This window comes from Scardinius erythrophthalmus, assembly GCF_964197995.2.
Source record: "Scardinius erythrophthalmus genome assembly, chromosome: 16".
In the NCBI taxonomy this organism is placed as follows: domain Eukaryota; kingdom Metazoa; phylum Chordata; class Actinopteri; order Cypriniformes; family Leuciscidae; genus Scardinius; species Scardinius erythrophthalmus.
Window position 1 is genome coordinate 11,334,905 of NC_138236.1, and position 17,955 is coordinate 11,352,859.

Genomic DNA, 17,955 nt, shown 5'->3' on the forward strand with positions numbered 1-17,955 from the left:
TTTTGGAAATTGAACTTAATGCCTTAATTTAAAAAATTAGGAAAAATCCAACCTTTAAGGACACCAATTTTCTTTGTGAATGAATAATGTATCGTAAATAAATAAATGTTCTTCCTTAAAATACAGGGTGCATAAGTGAGTACACCCCTATGTTAAATTCCCATAGAGGCAGGCAGATTTTTATTTTTAAGTATTTTTTTTTATTATTATTTTAGGATACTATGCATCCTGATAAAGTTCCCTTGGCCTTTGGAATTAAAATAGCCCCACATCATCACATAGCCTTCACCATACCTAGAGATTGGCATGGGGTACTTTCCATAAGATCATCTCTCAATGCAAATCAAACTAGCTATTAGGCTAACTGAAATAAAACCATGCCAATCTCTAGGTATGGTGAAGGCTATGTGATGATGTGGGGCTATTTTAATTCCAGAGGCCAAGGGAACTTTATCAGGATGCATAGTATCCTGGATCCATGAAGTAACTGGCCTTTAAAAATAAAAATCTGCCTGCCTCTATGGGAATTTAACATAGGGGTGTCCAAACTTATGCACCCTGTATTTTAAGGAAGAACATTTATTTATTTATGATACATTATTCATTCACAAAGAAAATTGGTGTCCTTAAAGGTTGGATTTTTCCTAATTTTTAAATTAAGGCATTAAGTTCAGTTTCCAAAAGATTATTTTTTATTCCTCTTTTTAGTAAACTTTAGTATGGGTGTCTAAACTTATGCATAGCACTGTATAGGCACCCATTGTGTGGAATGATGTGAGAACGTTTTCCAAAAACATTCATCATTATCTTAATTTTATTATCATATCTCCAATGCCAAAATGTTCTCAAGGCTGTGGGTTAAATTACCAGTATTTGAGATAACATGTGCCAGACAGATCTGTTAACCTTCCCAAAACTGATATTAATGACATCAAAACATAGGCCTATCATTAAAAAGGCACAGGATGGTTTGACTTGTGATTAAATGTCAACTGAACTTTATTCGTAGAACAACTCTTCAGGTCTTGATATAATGGGATATGATATCACTCATGCCTAGTTTTGTGACATGAAATTTGTGACATGAAACTGTTTTACACCACAAGAGGGCAGCTGATGATGAGATATAATATCCCATATAGGCTTCATCTGAGCTGATAATAAAATCATTAGAATAATTATATTGATTGCTTATTTTGCCTAAGGAAATCACAAGTTTGTTTTCCTGAAATTTTTGGCTTCTACCAAAGATTTGTTGTTCAAAAATGTTGTTGAGACAGACAGATGTGCTTTAATAATTTCATTACTTAGTTGGATTACGTATAGCACACGTACATCACAGAGACTGAGAGACAGAGTCTATTTGATGTGCGTGTTTACATCTGGAAGACGTATTTTTTAGAATGTTTGCTCATCTGCAATATGTCTATAGGACGTTTCCTGCCAGATGTCAAATAGATGTTTAGAAAATGTCTTCAATATGTTTATGATTTAGAATGTAAAACTCAAATCTTAAAGAAGTCTATCAGATAGTAAACAGAATGCTTTCCAGGTGAAGTGATCTTTAACGGACATCTTGCAGACGTACGTGTGCTATCAGCTATCATGTATTGTCATGATAAAGCCTCTCCATCGTATCTATAATATATTTTTGCTATAATTTACTATCCAAACGATCATCTTCAGAAACGTGAACAAAGTTAAAATTAGAATAGAATAGAATTCTTAAATAAAATTTGAAGAGGCAATATACAGCAAGAAAGTAAATTACAATAGAACATTAAGGTTGAAAATTTTTAACTTCTGTGAATGATCTCTGAAAGGACAAGTGGGGTGTCCTGGCCTTCAAATGACAGGAGGCCATAGATAATGATAGAACTGTAGGCTACAATCGTTGTTCTATTCTCTTTTTTATGTCATAAACAAAACGTATCTATCTACATAAACTCAGATGTTCACAATGCAATGTCATAGGAAGGAAACAAAGGCTACATCGATTCAATCGTCGCTCGATTGCTTGCATTTACATTAGATTTTCTGCGCAGATTATTAATGTCTGTTTAAAGATGGCGACTTACTTGAACTAAAGGGGCAAATGCGTTCTGCAAGAGCATATACAAACCTAAAGCGATTTATTTATATACGGGAATCATAATGGTTTTAAAAAACGTTTTTCGAACTACGGCTTTGGGCTTACAGACATGGAGCGTATTTTCAGGCGCGAGGCAGGCCAGTATTGCCGTGCCTGCCTTCAGGCAGTCTACATGCAGCTCTTTTTCGAACTGGACGTTAACCCGTAATTTTAAATGTAAGTATGTTTTTGACATCCGAGCTCCGAGTCAACGACTAATGCACTCACTGCTTCAACATGCTGTCAAATTTGCATTCACAAACACCTGTGAGACTGTTACAGTAATTAGGATATTAATTGGTAACGTTAATCAATACTTATCTTTTTGTTTATTTTTTAAGTTTGACATATTATTAAGCATTTCATGCCACTTTGAGGGGGAGTTTTATTTATGTTAGCCAGGATGGGTGTCAGTTACTATGGTTGTAATGTTTAATTTTGTACATTTTGATTTAGTAACGTTTTATTGACAGCATATGCAGTTAGAGTATTATCCTCTAGGGGGCTCTAAAATCTCAGCCACTGCATTTTGTTATTAAATGGGCATCACATCGTCGTCGTTTTGTCATATGACCTTGACGTTTAGTCAAGTCATGTACTTTTAAGCTCTAGATCTGTATCTTATAATACCTATCTAATTTAAGTTTGCTGCATTCATCGTTGCAAACAGCAAGCCCTGTTATTTAGAAAAGGCTATTTTTACTTCACTAACTCATATAATCACTTTTTATATACTGTTTGTGTGTTACGGCTAGTGATATATCACTATTTATAAATAAACAAATAAAGCCACCTCTCTTGAGGGTCACACTGATGATCATCGGCAGTCAAAAAAGACAAGACTATAACAATAATGAATATACTATATTTGAGTTCAATGTATTTTTTTAAATATTAATTTACCATGTGATGTAAAAGAAAACTGGACTCATTGGACCAGGCAACCGTCTTACACTTCTCCAAGGTCCAGTTCCGTCACTCGTTTGCCTATTGTTGGCGCTTCAACAGAGGACAGGTCATAGGCACTCTGATTGGTCTGCGGCTTCGCATCCCTGTACGCAGCATGTGTTGTGACACATTTCTCTTATAACAGTCAACTTAAACTTGTGCCACCTTCTGTTGGCTCAGACCAGACGGGATTGCCTTCATTGCCCTTGTGCTTCAATGAGCCTTGGGAAGATATGTCGCCGGTTTGTCCCTCCTGGGACCACTGTTGTAAATGGCCTTGCCATTTCAGAGATAATCTGACTCAGTCGCTTTGCCATAACAATTTGGCCCTTGTCAAAGTCACTCTGTACTTTATTCCTTCCAATTTCTCCTGCATCCAACATGTTGATTACGAGAACTGATTGTTTGCTATAAATCTACCCAGACCTTAAAGGGATAGTCCACCCAAAAATGAAAATTCTGTCAGTAATTACTCACCCTCATGTTGTTCCAACCCCATAAGACCTTCGTTCATCTTCGGAACACAAATCATTTTACGGAACATTAAATCTGAGCGCTGTCTCACTCCTCCATAGACTTCTAAGGGACTGAAACTTGCTGGCCCAGAAAAGTTATTAAAGAGCTCGTTAATTTAGTCCAAGTGACTACAGTGGCTTAATCTTGAGTTTATCAAGCGACAAGAATACTTTTTACGCGCTAAAACAAACAAAAATAACGACTTTATTCCACTATTCATTTCCTTCTCTCTGGGCCTCGAGTGAGTTAACGTAGTGTTTTTGCGCAGCGCGTCTGTGTTGCACGTCACCACGTAGGCTCACTATTGGCCGACGCTGGTCATGTGTGTGACGCGCTGCGCAAAAACACTACGTTAACTCACTCTATTAACGATCTCTTTAATAACTTTTCTGGGCCAGCAAGTTTCAGTCCCTTAAAAGTCTATGGAGGAGTGAGACAGCTCTCAGATTTAATCAAAAATATCTTAATTTGTGTTCCGAAGATGAACGAAGGTCTTACGGGTTGGAACAACATGAGAGTGAGTAATTACTGACAGAATTTTCATTTTTGGGTGAACTATCCCTTTAATATGTGGCCTTGTCACAAGATGATCAGTGATATTTGCTATATCTGTGACTGGTCAATATGTTTTGGCTTATCACTGTATATAGACAGGGTTGTGCAATCCCTAGTTCCTGACTGTTTTTAGACATAATTACCTACCCTTATTAGGTTTTGCATTTTGATAAAGACATTAAGACCTTGTCAAAGACTGCTTAGAAACTTTCTATGTAGTTTCGTATTCACTATTCATTTCTGTGAAGAACACAAGTGTGACTATTTGTTTATAACCATACAGCCTTTTCAAATAATGTCCATTTTTGGTCTGTGTGTTGACTGTGTTCACATAGCAAGTGTCACAAAGTCACCAAGTGTCATAAGTTCAAGTTCAATTTTATTTATATTACACATTTACAACAGCCACTAGGCTGACCAAAGTGCGTTACAGAACAACAAGATTAAAAGATATAACATGCATAACAAAAAATAAAACAAAAATTAAGAGCGACAAAGCTAAGAGGAACCATAACAGAATTAGCAAAACAGTATCAGACTCAAATATAAATTAGTAAAACCAACCGAAAAGAAAAAAAAATCAATATACTAAAGAAAACAGACAGATAAGGGGCCGTTCTAATCTCTAGAGGCATGGTGTTCCAGAGTCGTGGCCCTGCCACCGCTAATGCACGCTCCCCTCTACGCTTGAGTTTAAAGTGAGGGACTACCAGCAGAGCCCGGTCGCAGGATCTTAGGCCTCATAGCACTCAATTAAGTGAAATATTTTAATATTTCTAAAAAAAAAAAAATTTGTTCTGAAATGACTGAAGACCACCAGAGGGTAAATACAATAAAATAGTGACTAAGACAAAGAGAGTGAGGTGAGAAAAAGAGCAAAAGATGGTTGTCAAGTATGTGCGTGTGAGTACCGACATGACTAAGTGTGAATTGTCATCATGCCCAGCAATGTGTGAAAATAAATGGTTGTGGGTCTAATTTGATGTTGCAGACTTAGGGGGGCTGGTATAAATTTGTTTTCTGAGTTATGGTTTGCATTCTCCCCCACATTAATATAATAATAATATTATCACAATCTGCTACTAAAACAACTGTTTCTCTTTTCTTAAGAAAAGCACTACTATTACTTGTATTGCATGTAATATTGAGTCATCCATATTATTGTTAGTAAATCACTACTCTTATTAGTGTACTTATTGGAGTGTCATTTTAGTTTAGTGTAGGGTTGTAGCGGTATACCAGTAAACATGTATGATTCACTCTGAAACTCAAAGGTCTTTACTGCAACTGGTTAAAATAAAAGTGTGTCTTAACTTGAAGTAATTATGACAGAAATATACAATTGTAATCAAAATTATTCAACCCCCATTACAAATCAGGTTTATTAGCAAAGGTTTTGAGACTTTCAGCACTTTACAATGAACAATTCAAACAAAAGTAATTGGAAAAAGCTCAACACAACAAATGTTTCCAGTGGTTTCTCCAAAGTCAACTAAAACTGCCACTTCTGCAGTCTCAAAATTATTTAACCCTCTGAATAGAATCCCTCACAATAGCACAAATCTGCAAAACAGGTGTTGTCGCAAGCACACCTGATGCAACTAATCAAGGGCTTCATTAGTTGCACCAGGTGTGCTTGAGCTAGAACACATGAAATATCTGAACTGGCTAAGTTTGTTGAGTGTCACGTTTGACTGCATGTTAGAAATATGGCGAAGTCAAAAGAATGGTCCAAAAAGTTAAGAGAAGGTACCATTGCCCTTCACAAACAAGGAACAGGATACAAAAAGATGGCAAAGGCACTTAATGTTCCTAGAGACACTACTGAAACCATAGTTTGCAAGTTCAAAGTTAAAGGAACAGTGGTTACACTACCTAGATAGGGCAGAAAAAGGAAGCTATCAGTGGCTCCAACCAGATTTCTGAGAAGACAGGTTCAGAAAACCCCTCAGCACTGAGGTTTCAGCTGCACAATATAGAAAATCTCTGTTGGGATTTGAAGAAAGCGGTTTCAGCTAGGGGTGTGCGATAATATCGTAATTGTTGTTTTAGCAATATGCTATTTGACATTATCGAGTGTAGCATATCCCTCACAGACACGCAGAAAGTGCATGCATACTCTACGTGATATAATCTTGTAGATTAGACTAGTGCGGGCACATTTAGAGTGCACGCTTTCACTGCGTGATTTTAGTCTTTATTTAAATCATTTAGTAATAAATATCACAAGAGTTCAGTTTTTCTCCAAATATCAGCATGATAACAAATGTGATATTGATTTTATACAAGTTTAATAAACAAGAAGTTCATATTAAGTGACTTATGTTTTAGACACCATATTGCCTGTTTTTGCACTATTTCCAATGAAAACAGTTCAAAACAAAGCCACACACTGGTGTTTCCTTACTGAGTGAATCAGCTTTTGAACGAATCAGTTGACTAGGATAGATAGTCAAATGCTTCTTTCCTTGAATGAATCAGCCGTTTTAATGAATCGTTTGAATCTCAATGATTCGCTCATTAACAGTGACTTGCTGCCACCTACTGGAGGTTTCAATTTCACATTTATAGTATCTTTTCTTGTTTTAAATAATTTTAAATATCAATATTCAGTATTGCAAAGAGGAATTTTGTTGATACTGATTTCATTTGATTGGTAACAGCCCTATTGTGTCTTATTTTTATAATTGAATTTGATTAAATTTATGAAATTGACACAAAAGATGATGCATGCAATTAGGTTTAAAATGGCTTTATAAAGGTAAAAATGCCCATATTAGGTAAAAAATCAGTTGAAACATTGGAAAAAATAATTTCTATCACTGCTGTGAACTGACCACCACACAGAATATGAAGAATATCAAAAATTTTAGGAGTCGGCTGTACACAACAGTCCTAAATCTGCCAAAGTACCAACATAATAAACGCACTCAGCAAAATAGCATCTAATAATCGTAATTGAGAAAATCCCAGAAAATATAGAGAGATCATTTTCTGTCAATATCGCACACCCCTAGTTTCAGCACGCAAATCCAAGAATATTACTGAACAGGATGCCATTGCTCATGAGGAGTGGGCTAAGATTCCTCAGAAACGCTGCCAGAAGCTGGTGTCTGGTTATACATCTCGTTTGCAGCAGGTCACAACTGCTAAAGGGTGTTCTACTCATTACTAAATTGCCATGAATAATTTTGAGACTGCAGAAGTTATTAAAAGTTGCATTTTTAATTGAATTTGCGGAAACCACTTGAAACATTTGTTGTGTTGAGCTATTTTAATTATTTGTATTCATTTTTATAGATTCTGTTTTATGATTTGAAACAGACTAACAGAATTTCTGAATAAAATACATTTCATTGGACTTAATAATGAAATACATTTTATTATTCTTAAACATTTAATATTATTATTAATGAAAAAAATTACATTCTTGATTAGACATTCTTTTTGTTTATTGAAATTCGAAAAAACAAAACAAATGGTTTCAAGTTTGTTGTAATTATGCATTTGTTCAACTAAAAAAACCTGTATTCGTTCATTTAAGGGTCATTTTAACATGATGATAATAATAATAAATGTATTGTTTAATACTGTGAAACTGATATTTTTTTAGATGGTTATCATACCATAAAAATCTCATACCGTTACGACCATGGTTAAGTGCCAGTACTTGTTATTTGCTGACTTCTAGGTACTGGTAGTTGTCTCAAAAAGATTACATACTGTGCACTTTACTGTACATCCTTTAAGGCAGCATGTATTGCGTAGGATGCCAGACGGCTTATGAAGTAGCCATACTATAGATCATGATCTATGTATCCATTTTAGGTTGTTACTATTAATTGTCCTTTTGCTGATGCTTTCTTTTTCAAAGTGACTGACAGTACGCTTAGTACAGGGAAAATCCCTTTGGAGTAAACGGGGGTCACTAAGGAGTGACGTTTCATACATTTTCCTTCTCCTCCTGTGATTTGAACCTACGTCATGTTACAGATTTAAATATTTAACTACTGAGCCACACCACCCTGATACTCTTACACAATTTTAAAAACAATTTCTACACAATTAAAAAAATAAAATGCTGATCATTTGAACTTTCTATTCCTCTGATAATACAAAAGGTTTCTTGAGCACCAAATCAGGATATTAGAATGATTTCTGAAGGATCATGTGACACTGAAGACCGGAATAATGATGCTGAAAATTCAGCTTTGATCACAGGAATGAATTACATTTTAAAATATATCAAAATAAAAAGTCATTTAAAACTGTAATAATATTTTACAATATTACTTTTTCTACTGTATTTTTGATCAAATAAATGCAGCATTGAGCATAAGAGGCTTCTTACATGAGTCAAATCTTAACGACCCCAAACCTTTGAACGGTTATTGTAAGTTATTGATCAGATGCTTTTATCAAATCAGCTTGTAGTACAGGGAGAGTCCCTCAGTCAGAATGTGGTGGTAAGTTGTTCATGGCCCATTTTTTTGTTGCTGTCAAAATGGCAACCTTCCGACCTGAGCTTTACGAGGCAAGTTGCTGCCCTTACGTTTTTACTTGCAGCTCAGTTCTCGCACATGTTTTCTTGTTCTTCGGGCAAAAAATAATGTGTGGGGAAAAGAGATGAATTACTAGTTCCCGCAAGGCTTGTGAACTATGAAAGAGTGGGTGTATAGGTTTAAAAAGAAAAAAACTATGTATAAATGTATTTGCGATTTTCTCAAATGCTCACTTGCATAGTAATACAACAGCAGATGTCTTAAGCATCATCAAAATGCTGACCAGTTTTCTGGAAGTCTTTTTCTAAGTAGGGGTAGGTGTACCTATTAAGGCTACCAAACTCTAAGTCTAGGTTTTTTTCATAGATATTGACAGTGTATAAGAAAAATCATTTGTTTAAATGCAAGATTTATCTCTCATTTGAAAATGTATTAATTAGTTGATGTACATTTTAGAATATAAAATTAAGATAATTTAAGAATAAATTCATAAGTCTGGCATGGGCTTAATTTGTACTTTGGCACCATTTAAGCCCGCATGTGTTCCAAGTAAGCCCACATTATCATTGATTCACAAAATCTAAAAATTAATTGTTTTTAAAGAAGTAAAACATCAATATATTTATTCAGTAACAGGGAAGTATTAAGAAAAAAATCCTTTTGTTATTTGATTAGAGCCCTGGGTGGGATGGGTTTGTGGCCGGTGGTCTGGAGCCTTAAGTTGGCTTGTTTGTAGTTGTAGCTGGAGTCAAGCCAGAAGTTTGACCGGGTGTATCTCGGGAGCCAAGCAGAGTTGGGGCTCCATACTCTGGGCATAGGGGGGCCTCCTATTGGGCCCCCCACACCGGGAGTCTGGAGCCTTAAGTCGGCTTGGCTCCCGAGTTATGCCTGGTCAAAGGTGGAAGTTTAACCGAGTGTATATCGGGAAGGAAGCCGAGTTGGGGCTCCAGACTCTGGGGTTTCGGGGGGTCTCCTAGTGGGCCCCCCAAACCGGGAGTATGCAGCCTTAGGTCGGCTAGACTCTGGAGTTATGCCCGATCAAAGTTCCACAGGAAGTGACCATATCTCGGGAAGAAAGCCGAGTTAGGGCTCAATACTCCCGGCATAGGGGGCCCACTGGGTGACCCCTCCATGCCCGGAGTCCAGAGCCCCAACTCGGCTTGGCTCCCGAAATATGTCTGGTTATACATAAGAGACTTTAGGACAAAACAGGACAAAACATCTCATTTGAATGAATGCGTGTAATTTGTAGGCCTATCTAAATGTAGTTGTAAATTAAGGTAGTAAGTAAGTTAAGGTTAAAAGATAAGTAAGGTAAAAGCACACTCGTTACACACACAAAGAAATGTTATCACTAAACACTTTCAGAAAATGTATCAAAGTTTGCAATTAGAGGGATTCCTCATTGAAACACATAAGGTGGGCTTAAATGGTTCCACAGTGAGTAATGGTGAAGAAAGACAATGTTTTCCTTTAAAAATGTAAGATATGTTTACAAATGCATGCATGGAGCTTAAATACACTGTGGACTAAGTATCATAGTAATTTTCATTGTGCCCACATTGAGAAATGATCTCAAGTTCTTTTCATTCAAGGTTAGCTTGTGTTGGCTATAGCTTGCATGCGTTTTGTGGTACTATACCATTTAAGCCCATCTTAAAAAAAAGTTAATTTATGAAAATAATCTTCTCTACAAAACAATGTATGATGTACATATTTGTAAATTAATGTAGAATGAATCACAAAACATTTATTGTTTGCAGTTCACATGCTTAATTCTTTGGCAATCTAGCCTTTCTGTAAGGCTAATGGTTTGACCTAGAGATTAGCTTTGAATGCAAGCTAATAAAACTCATCTTTCCATTTAAAGGAAAATTATATAAAATGATAAAGTACTATTTGTTCATACACAAAAAACAAAACATTTATCTCTTATTTGACATATCAATGTAGTTACCAAAGAAATGGCTGAAAATGGCAGAAATGTGTTGATTTCTGAAGGGTCCCGAAACACCAAAGTTTTGGGGTGACTTTGTGTGAGGTCCCCTGAGACAGCATGCACATGGTGGGGCTAACTCAACATTGCCAAATGTGATTGTTATGCCACAATAAATGCCAGGGAAGTAACAAATCACTGGATTGGTTAAAATAATGAGCAGCATAAAATATTATTTTCTCTTTTTTTAATTTGACTTCAGAGTTGAAAGTGGGCTTAAATGGTACTTGCATGGACTTAATGGGTACACTTACCCATCAGAGATAACGAGGTCACTTGTTTAGCCATATTTGGCACATTTCCTTCAGATAACCAGTATGTTACTTAATGGGATAGTTCACCTAACTTCTCCCACCACCCAAAAAAATGAAGAGTCTTTTATTTACTCACCCTCATGTTGTTCCAAACCTGTATGACTTTTCTTCAATGGTAACCAAAACAGTTTGGTTACCAACATTCTACAAAATATCTTCATTTGTGTTCCACAGAAGAAAGTCATCCAGGTTTTAACAACTTAAGGGTGAGTAAATGATGACAGAATTTTTTATTTTTGAAACCATTTTTCAGTTTAATCTCAAATTTATTTGCTTAAAATATTAATTAAATGTAAACTTCTCTCCCCAGTATCCAGTGTTTGACATTCTAAAGTTAAATTATATGACTATGCAACAGCTCAAAGTAAAAGGTGTAAAAACACTTTACAAATTTGTCTCAATTTACCTGGCTGTGATGACAACTCTTTTTCATGACAGTCTCACAGACGTGTCTTTTCCTTGAGTGGGTGTGCGGGAAGGATGTGGCCAACCAAATCACCCCCACCCTTGGTGACACTTTATCACCATTGACGTGTCTCAAATAGTCTTTCTTGAGCTTCAGAGGAGAGTAAAAAGCTTTGTGACTTACAAATGCTTTTAAATGTCTCCTAACTAAAGGGGTTTGCATCATGAATAATTACAATTATTAAAGTAGACTATTAAACAGACACCAAATGAAAACAGTCTTCTCCTACATGGTTCATGTTTTTTTTTTTAAAGAAATCTGTAGTTTCTGCATTTGTGCATTATTATTATTTTTTAGTAAGCAATTTTAAATTGACTTGGGCAATATATATATGACTTTACGGTTTGTTTCAGGTGATGAAACCTTTCCAAACCAACCAGTGAGGCAGTATGCTCGGCCCTCTAGAAAGAAACAAGGTAAGAGAAAACAATTGTGCCACAACACACCAAAAGCCAGATTTACTAACAGCTTGCGATAGCGCAAACCCTCTTACTAAAGACATGCAGTGAGAAATGAGCGTTGAAAAGGCGTGGTCACAGTTGTTTTTGCGCCTGACCTTATTTCATATGCAATTGTAGGAGAGTATTTTAGTGAATCATGCAACTATATTTACTTTTGTCAATTTAGTGGTATTTGCGTAATTATTTCATGCCCAAAAGCATGTCTTAACTGATTTTGCACCTGACATGACTCTGTTGTAAGGCCCGATATATTGGTCCAATACCGGTTCGCCAATACACAGGGAAGGTTATCACGTGTTCTGTCCTCACTCATGCAAAGTATTGGTTGGTTAAATTTGCAATACATTAATCACATATATTTACTCGTTATTTCATCTGACTCCATAAATGAAAGGTTTTAATAATATCTGTGCCTCACTAAAAGTGAGCGAATGTTTGACTATTCCTTTTAACCATTAAATGAACAATGTCAAAATCAGTTAGAATAATCACATGTAACAATTTAATATTTCAGATATCAGAGATCGATTCCACAATCAATTCAAATATCTAGAACATGGTTATACATTGGTTACACCAAATAATCTTACCCAGCTTGTACCTGAGAGAGCGAGAGAGAGAGAGCGAGCAAAGGGAGAGACCACCTATTCAATTCATGTGAAGCACACCTTCCTTTATCCTCTTTGACCAGGTGACATGGGGGATGGGGGAGACCACCCTCAAATGGCTTCTATCCAACAAAAGAGGGGTGGCCTTATCTCTGAACCAGTTTTCTTCAAACTTCTATAAACCTTATTTCCTTTTATTTTATCTATCTGGATATGAGATATCTGTACCACTCACTTTGAGACATTTCAAATGACACCAAAACATAACAGTTTGATAAACAGAATGATAAACATTCACATTAAACTATGTTCTTGTGTGAGTTCTTAGTTGTTTCTGGGAGGAAGTGAGGTTGTATGGGGGAGGTCGAATGTTAATTAGCCAGCAGGGCCCTTTTGTCTCATAGACCAGGCCTCAACCAGTATTTTCAGTCTTACACTGTGAATTGCCACATTCTCAGTAGATCACCTGCAGAACTTTCCTCTACCATTGACACTTTTATTAGATTGTGGCTCCACATTAATTTGTCGTTTAGTAAATCTGCCCCCAAGTGTAAAGGCCCAGTCACACCAAGGACGATAACTATAACGGGAGCAATAAAGATATCGTTCTAAAAAAAAATCTAAATATAAAAAAAATAGCAGAGTCCACACCTCAATTGTAATGAGAACAGCAAAGAGGAACAATATTGTTGGAATCACTTTCAGAACAATTTTTTTGAGCTGATGAACAACAAAAACACAAAGCTTATATCAGAATCCATCCTGCTGTAAGAGCTCGAGCATTTACGGCAAAACTGCAGTGCATGCCTATATAAACAGAAAGATATTGTGCGTTGGTATGGGCAATAATATAGTTATCGTTCTTAGTGTGAATGGACCTTAATACTGACAGGCCTTGAATTTTAAATTATGAAAGTCAGTTTGATAGCCTGCCAGTTTGATATCAGTTTTGATAAGACTCATTGGCTCTTTGCTTTATTTTCTTCCCAGAATTCCCAAGTCAGCTTCAAGACCTGCATCCATCCATGCTGAAGCATGAATATGCATCTGTCCCACTTGCACAATCGTAAGGTTTCGTTTTTGTTTACTCTCCATTGTTGCATTAATCCGCTCATTATTGTATTAACACTGATTATATTATACCTTGCATATGATTGCATGTATAAAAAGTACATGATTACTTCAGACTTCCTTTATGCGCTTGAATGCAGAACGGTTGCAGTATTATGTCATATCTTTGCAGGGTTGACGATGTGGTGAAGAAACTGCTTACGCTGGAGTTTGCAAATCATGTACGAGTTTTTATTTCCTTTTAGTTCTTTATTGAATATTTTCGTATTTCAAAATATTAGGAAGCGGGACTACAAGGAACTATAAAAGGGTGTTAAATCAGGGTGTTTTAACTCGAATATCTGTGTCTCAAAATATATATTTATTTTTTTAGAGTGAAAAACTGCGTTTGAAAGAGGAACAGCTCATTGCCAAGGTTCAGAGGGATGAGAATGACCGCAGCTCAACAGAAGTCAAGGGCAAGTTCTCTTTTTTTCTTTCTTAAAACATTTGACAAAGCCACTGCTTTAACCAAACTGGAATCTCAGAACATGACTCAATCATGCGAAATATCCTTGTTTGCATTACAGTGGCGATTATGACAGCGCGTATTCGCAACTTCCAGGAGCACTTGCATAAACACCCCAAGGTAAACAAAATGCTTCAGTAGCGTGTCTTTTTTCGGCCTTCAGTAAAGGTGTCAGAACATTTTGTTCCCATCCTTTTGATTAACACCCACAGAGAAACAGGAAATCCTGTGCATATGCTCATGTGTTCAGTAGTAATCAAAGCATATATACTACCGTTTAAAAGATTGGGATGAGTATGATTTTTTTTTTTGGAAGAAATTAATACATTTATTTAGCAAGGATACATTAAATTAATCAAAAGTTACATTAAATACTTATATTGTTCCAAAAAATATATATTTCAAATAAATGCTTTTGAATCTTTTATTCATCAAAGAATTCTTAAAGGGATACTCCACCGTTTTTTCATATTAAACTATGTTATTCCCTTAAAGGAGAACTCCGGTCAATTTTAACATTGAGCTCATTTTTTTGTACATTTGGAGTGCTGTCAATACAGAGAACAACGACAAAAATCGGTGTTGCCTACACCGAGTTATTCTATTTTTAAAATTTGCACCCTGTTGACTTCAATAGGGCAAGTACTAAACCTGCTTTTAGCCTCTTAACATCCTTGATGTGTCATTACAAGTGCACAGAAAATGTGAGTGATTCCTTCTGAGTGAACACGAGTGAATCTGACTGCAGTAGATGTGAAAGATATGTATAAAAATGATGTTATTTAAGCCAGCGCAAATACCTGTGTTTACATCCTGCTTTCGGGTGAAGTCCAAAGTAGTCGATTGCCGAGTTCACGCGCATAGGTTTAGTACCTATGATCGCGTAAACGATAATTTTTTTTTTCTGTTACGATAGTCACTGTGTCAGATTACACGATTTTGACTCCTAAAAATCTTGTCATGTCGTGGACAAGAAACATGTCAGACTACACGTTGTTTTCCGACCAGTCATCGCGAGCCGTCTCACACACTCATTCACTCGCACATATACACTCACTCGCACATACACACACACGCACGCACGCACTCACACACACACATGCTCTCTCACTCACTCACACAATAGCACTTTTGGGAGTACTTCGACTCGGCGCAGTAAAATGTCACACCTGATCCTCTTCCCACTATTGACAGAAGTGAGAGGAAGAGGATCAGGCGTGACTTTTTTCTGCGCCGAGTCGAAGTACTTCCAAAAGTGCTATTCCGCCATACATTATAGTTATCCTTTTTAACCCGCTTAGAAAAGCGCCACGTTTTATTTTGTGTCACCATACTTGGTCGTATAACTACTCGTGTTTTTAAACTGTTTTTAAATAGGAAAAACGTTGATGTGTTTGGTCACTTCTAAATTCATTGCTGTTAGATACCATTGAATATACTGGGCTAAGCTAAGTGCTCTCAAAGTGTCACCGCGCGCCTGAGCGATTAAGTGCATGTACTGAGACGAGAGAGGTATGTATCAACTCACCTCAGTTAAGGGAATAACATAGTTTAATATGAAAAAACGGTGGAGTATCCCTTTAAAAAAAAGGGTTTCACAGTTTTCACAAAATTATTAAGCTGCACAACTTTTGTTGGGAAAAAAAGTGTTTTTTTAATCTTTTTAATAAAGATAAAAATGATTTGGACTCTTTCTGGTTGTCTATTTTTAGTGAAAATATTCTTGGTTAAAGTGATGAACTGCCCCTGTGGTTTAACTGTGGATTTGAGAGGAAATTACTTCATACCTCTGCCAAAAATCAACTTTTTACTGGGTGGTTAAACGTTATTGCAAAAAAGCCTGAAATAAGGAAGTTAGTTGTGGGAGAAACTCTAGAATAATTTTCGGCTGATGTCAATTGATTTGATGATATGTATATACAGTATGTATGAATTATTGTATATGCTGGTTTATATAAATAATTTTAAACACATTTTTATCATTAAGCATAGTTTTCTGTGCTTAGTTCTGTTATTTAAAGTGTTAGTTCACCCAAAAATGAAAGTTCTCTCACCTTCATGTTGTTCCAAACCCGTAATGCTTTTGTTCATTTTCAAAGCACAAATGAAGATATTTTTAATATATTCTCATCATATTTGTCCATCCATTGAAAGTCCACACTACCAAAACTTAAATTAAAATCTGTTCATCATTAGAACCGATCATGTCTTAAGCGTTCAGAAGACTTGCATTAAACTGTTTGATTCATGAAAGTTTTGGTTGTGTAGACTTTCAATGGATGGACAAAAAATAAGAGAAAATTAAAAATATCTTTATCTGAGCTCCAAAGATGAATGAAAGTCTTAGTTATTGGTTTGGAACAACATGAGGGTGAGTAATTAATGACAGAATTGGCATGGCCTTTAAGAAAATGTTGAAACAATTGATGCATCCCAATTCGCATACTATCCGTCCTAAATAGTATTCAAAATTAGAATTAGTTTGTCCCAAATCGTAGTGTGTTGAAATGAGTATTCCGAAGATACCAGGATGGTCTTCTAATTCCGGTTCGAATCTGAAGTGCAGATCCTTGCACAGTCTAATGGCTGGTATTGCCCATTGCGCATTGGACTAGGATTCGATTAGAACTACAAACACGAATAAAAAGTGCTTAAAACTACAAAAAAACAGATATGCGAGATGTTAAGTAGAGAGCTTTAGATAAAGGGGGCTTCAGTTGATTAGTATCTAACCTAATGAAAAGATATTTATTTAATGTTATCCACATTATATTTCATCTGCAACAACATTGTGAAAAGATATGTTTGTCATTTACTTCACAAAAACAGTACATACTTTTAAAGCATAAGTAGGCGAATTAGGATGCAGCAAATGAGTCAAATTAATGTACAACAGCATCAAAACCTCTTTTGTCATATTACATTAGGATAAAGCCAACAAAAGATGGATGCTCATGACCATCGACAGCAGGAAGAAAAAGTTGAAGTTTCTGAGAAGGACCCGTTATGAATCCTTTGTGAAGGTGTGCCAAGAGCTCGGAATCACGTACACGTTCCCTCCTGAATACTATCGGCGGGTCACCCGACGTTGGCTTGCCAAAAAGGCCTTCTGCAATAAGGTAAGTTCTCAGCTCTTACTAAAATGTCCCAATGTTCTTTGTAGAGTTCGGGGTTTGTGTTTGACCTGTGGTTTTCTTCCTCTCAGGTCTTTAAAGCGGTCCAGAAACAAAAAGCAGAGCAGAGAGAGAAACAAAAAGCAACGGAGGCTAAAGAAAAGGAGCTAACATCCTCCAAATAACCACAAAGCCAGCCATGAACTGTGTGCTGTCAAGTTCAGAAGAACAATCTGATATGTCCTCCTTTGATTCATGTGACATTCAAAGAAAAACCAATCAGAAATATGATCTGCATCAAATTATCTGTATGCTGTCATTTATTTGTCAATGGTAAAACATACTAATTTCTCTGAAGTCTATTATAGCTGCACCAAATAAAAGATCTTAAAATGTGTTGTTTGGTTATCATTCCTCAAAGTACTGATGATTATATCAGAATAACTTCATAGAAATCCTTTGATGACAAGTTAGTTTCGCACATTCAGGAGTTTTGGATCAGCAGCTGGTGAAGACGTGTGTCATATGAAAGACTGATGCATTGTGGTTGTGTGGCTAGTGCAAATGGTTTGGCTCCTCTCAGTTCCCTGAACTCTATAATTTTACAAGAAATGCATGACAATCAGGTGCATGATCTGAGGTCAAACTATCAATGCTTTACTCGTGTGAGATTATCCATTGATTGTAAAGAATTATTGTTGGTCACATTTCCTATTACAACTCAGACCTCCCCCCGTGATCTGCTCTGCGTAAAGCTTATATGCGT

The 17,955-nt window shown here is 36.2% G+C and overlaps 1 protein-coding gene across 1 annotated transcript; it reads left to right on the forward strand.

Moving 5' to 3' along the window:
• The first annotated feature begins 1,854 nt into the window (after positions 1 to 1,854).
• On the forward strand, positions 1,855 to 17,946 carry mrps15 (mitochondrial ribosomal protein S15). The gene is made up of 8 exons (XM_081389073.1): positions 1,855 to 2,308; positions 11,782 to 11,844; positions 13,488 to 13,563; positions 13,741 to 13,789; positions 13,942 to 14,026; positions 14,138 to 14,196; positions 17,004 to 17,195; positions 17,282 to 17,946. The coding sequence occupies exons 1-8, from the start codon at positions 2,155 to 2,157 to the stop codon at positions 17,372 to 17,374; spliced, it is 771 nt and encodes a 256-aa protein (XP_081245199.1). The 5' UTR covers positions 1,855 to 2,154; the 3' UTR covers positions 17,375 to 17,946.
• The last annotated feature ends 9 nt before the right edge of the window (positions 17,947 to 17,955 follow it).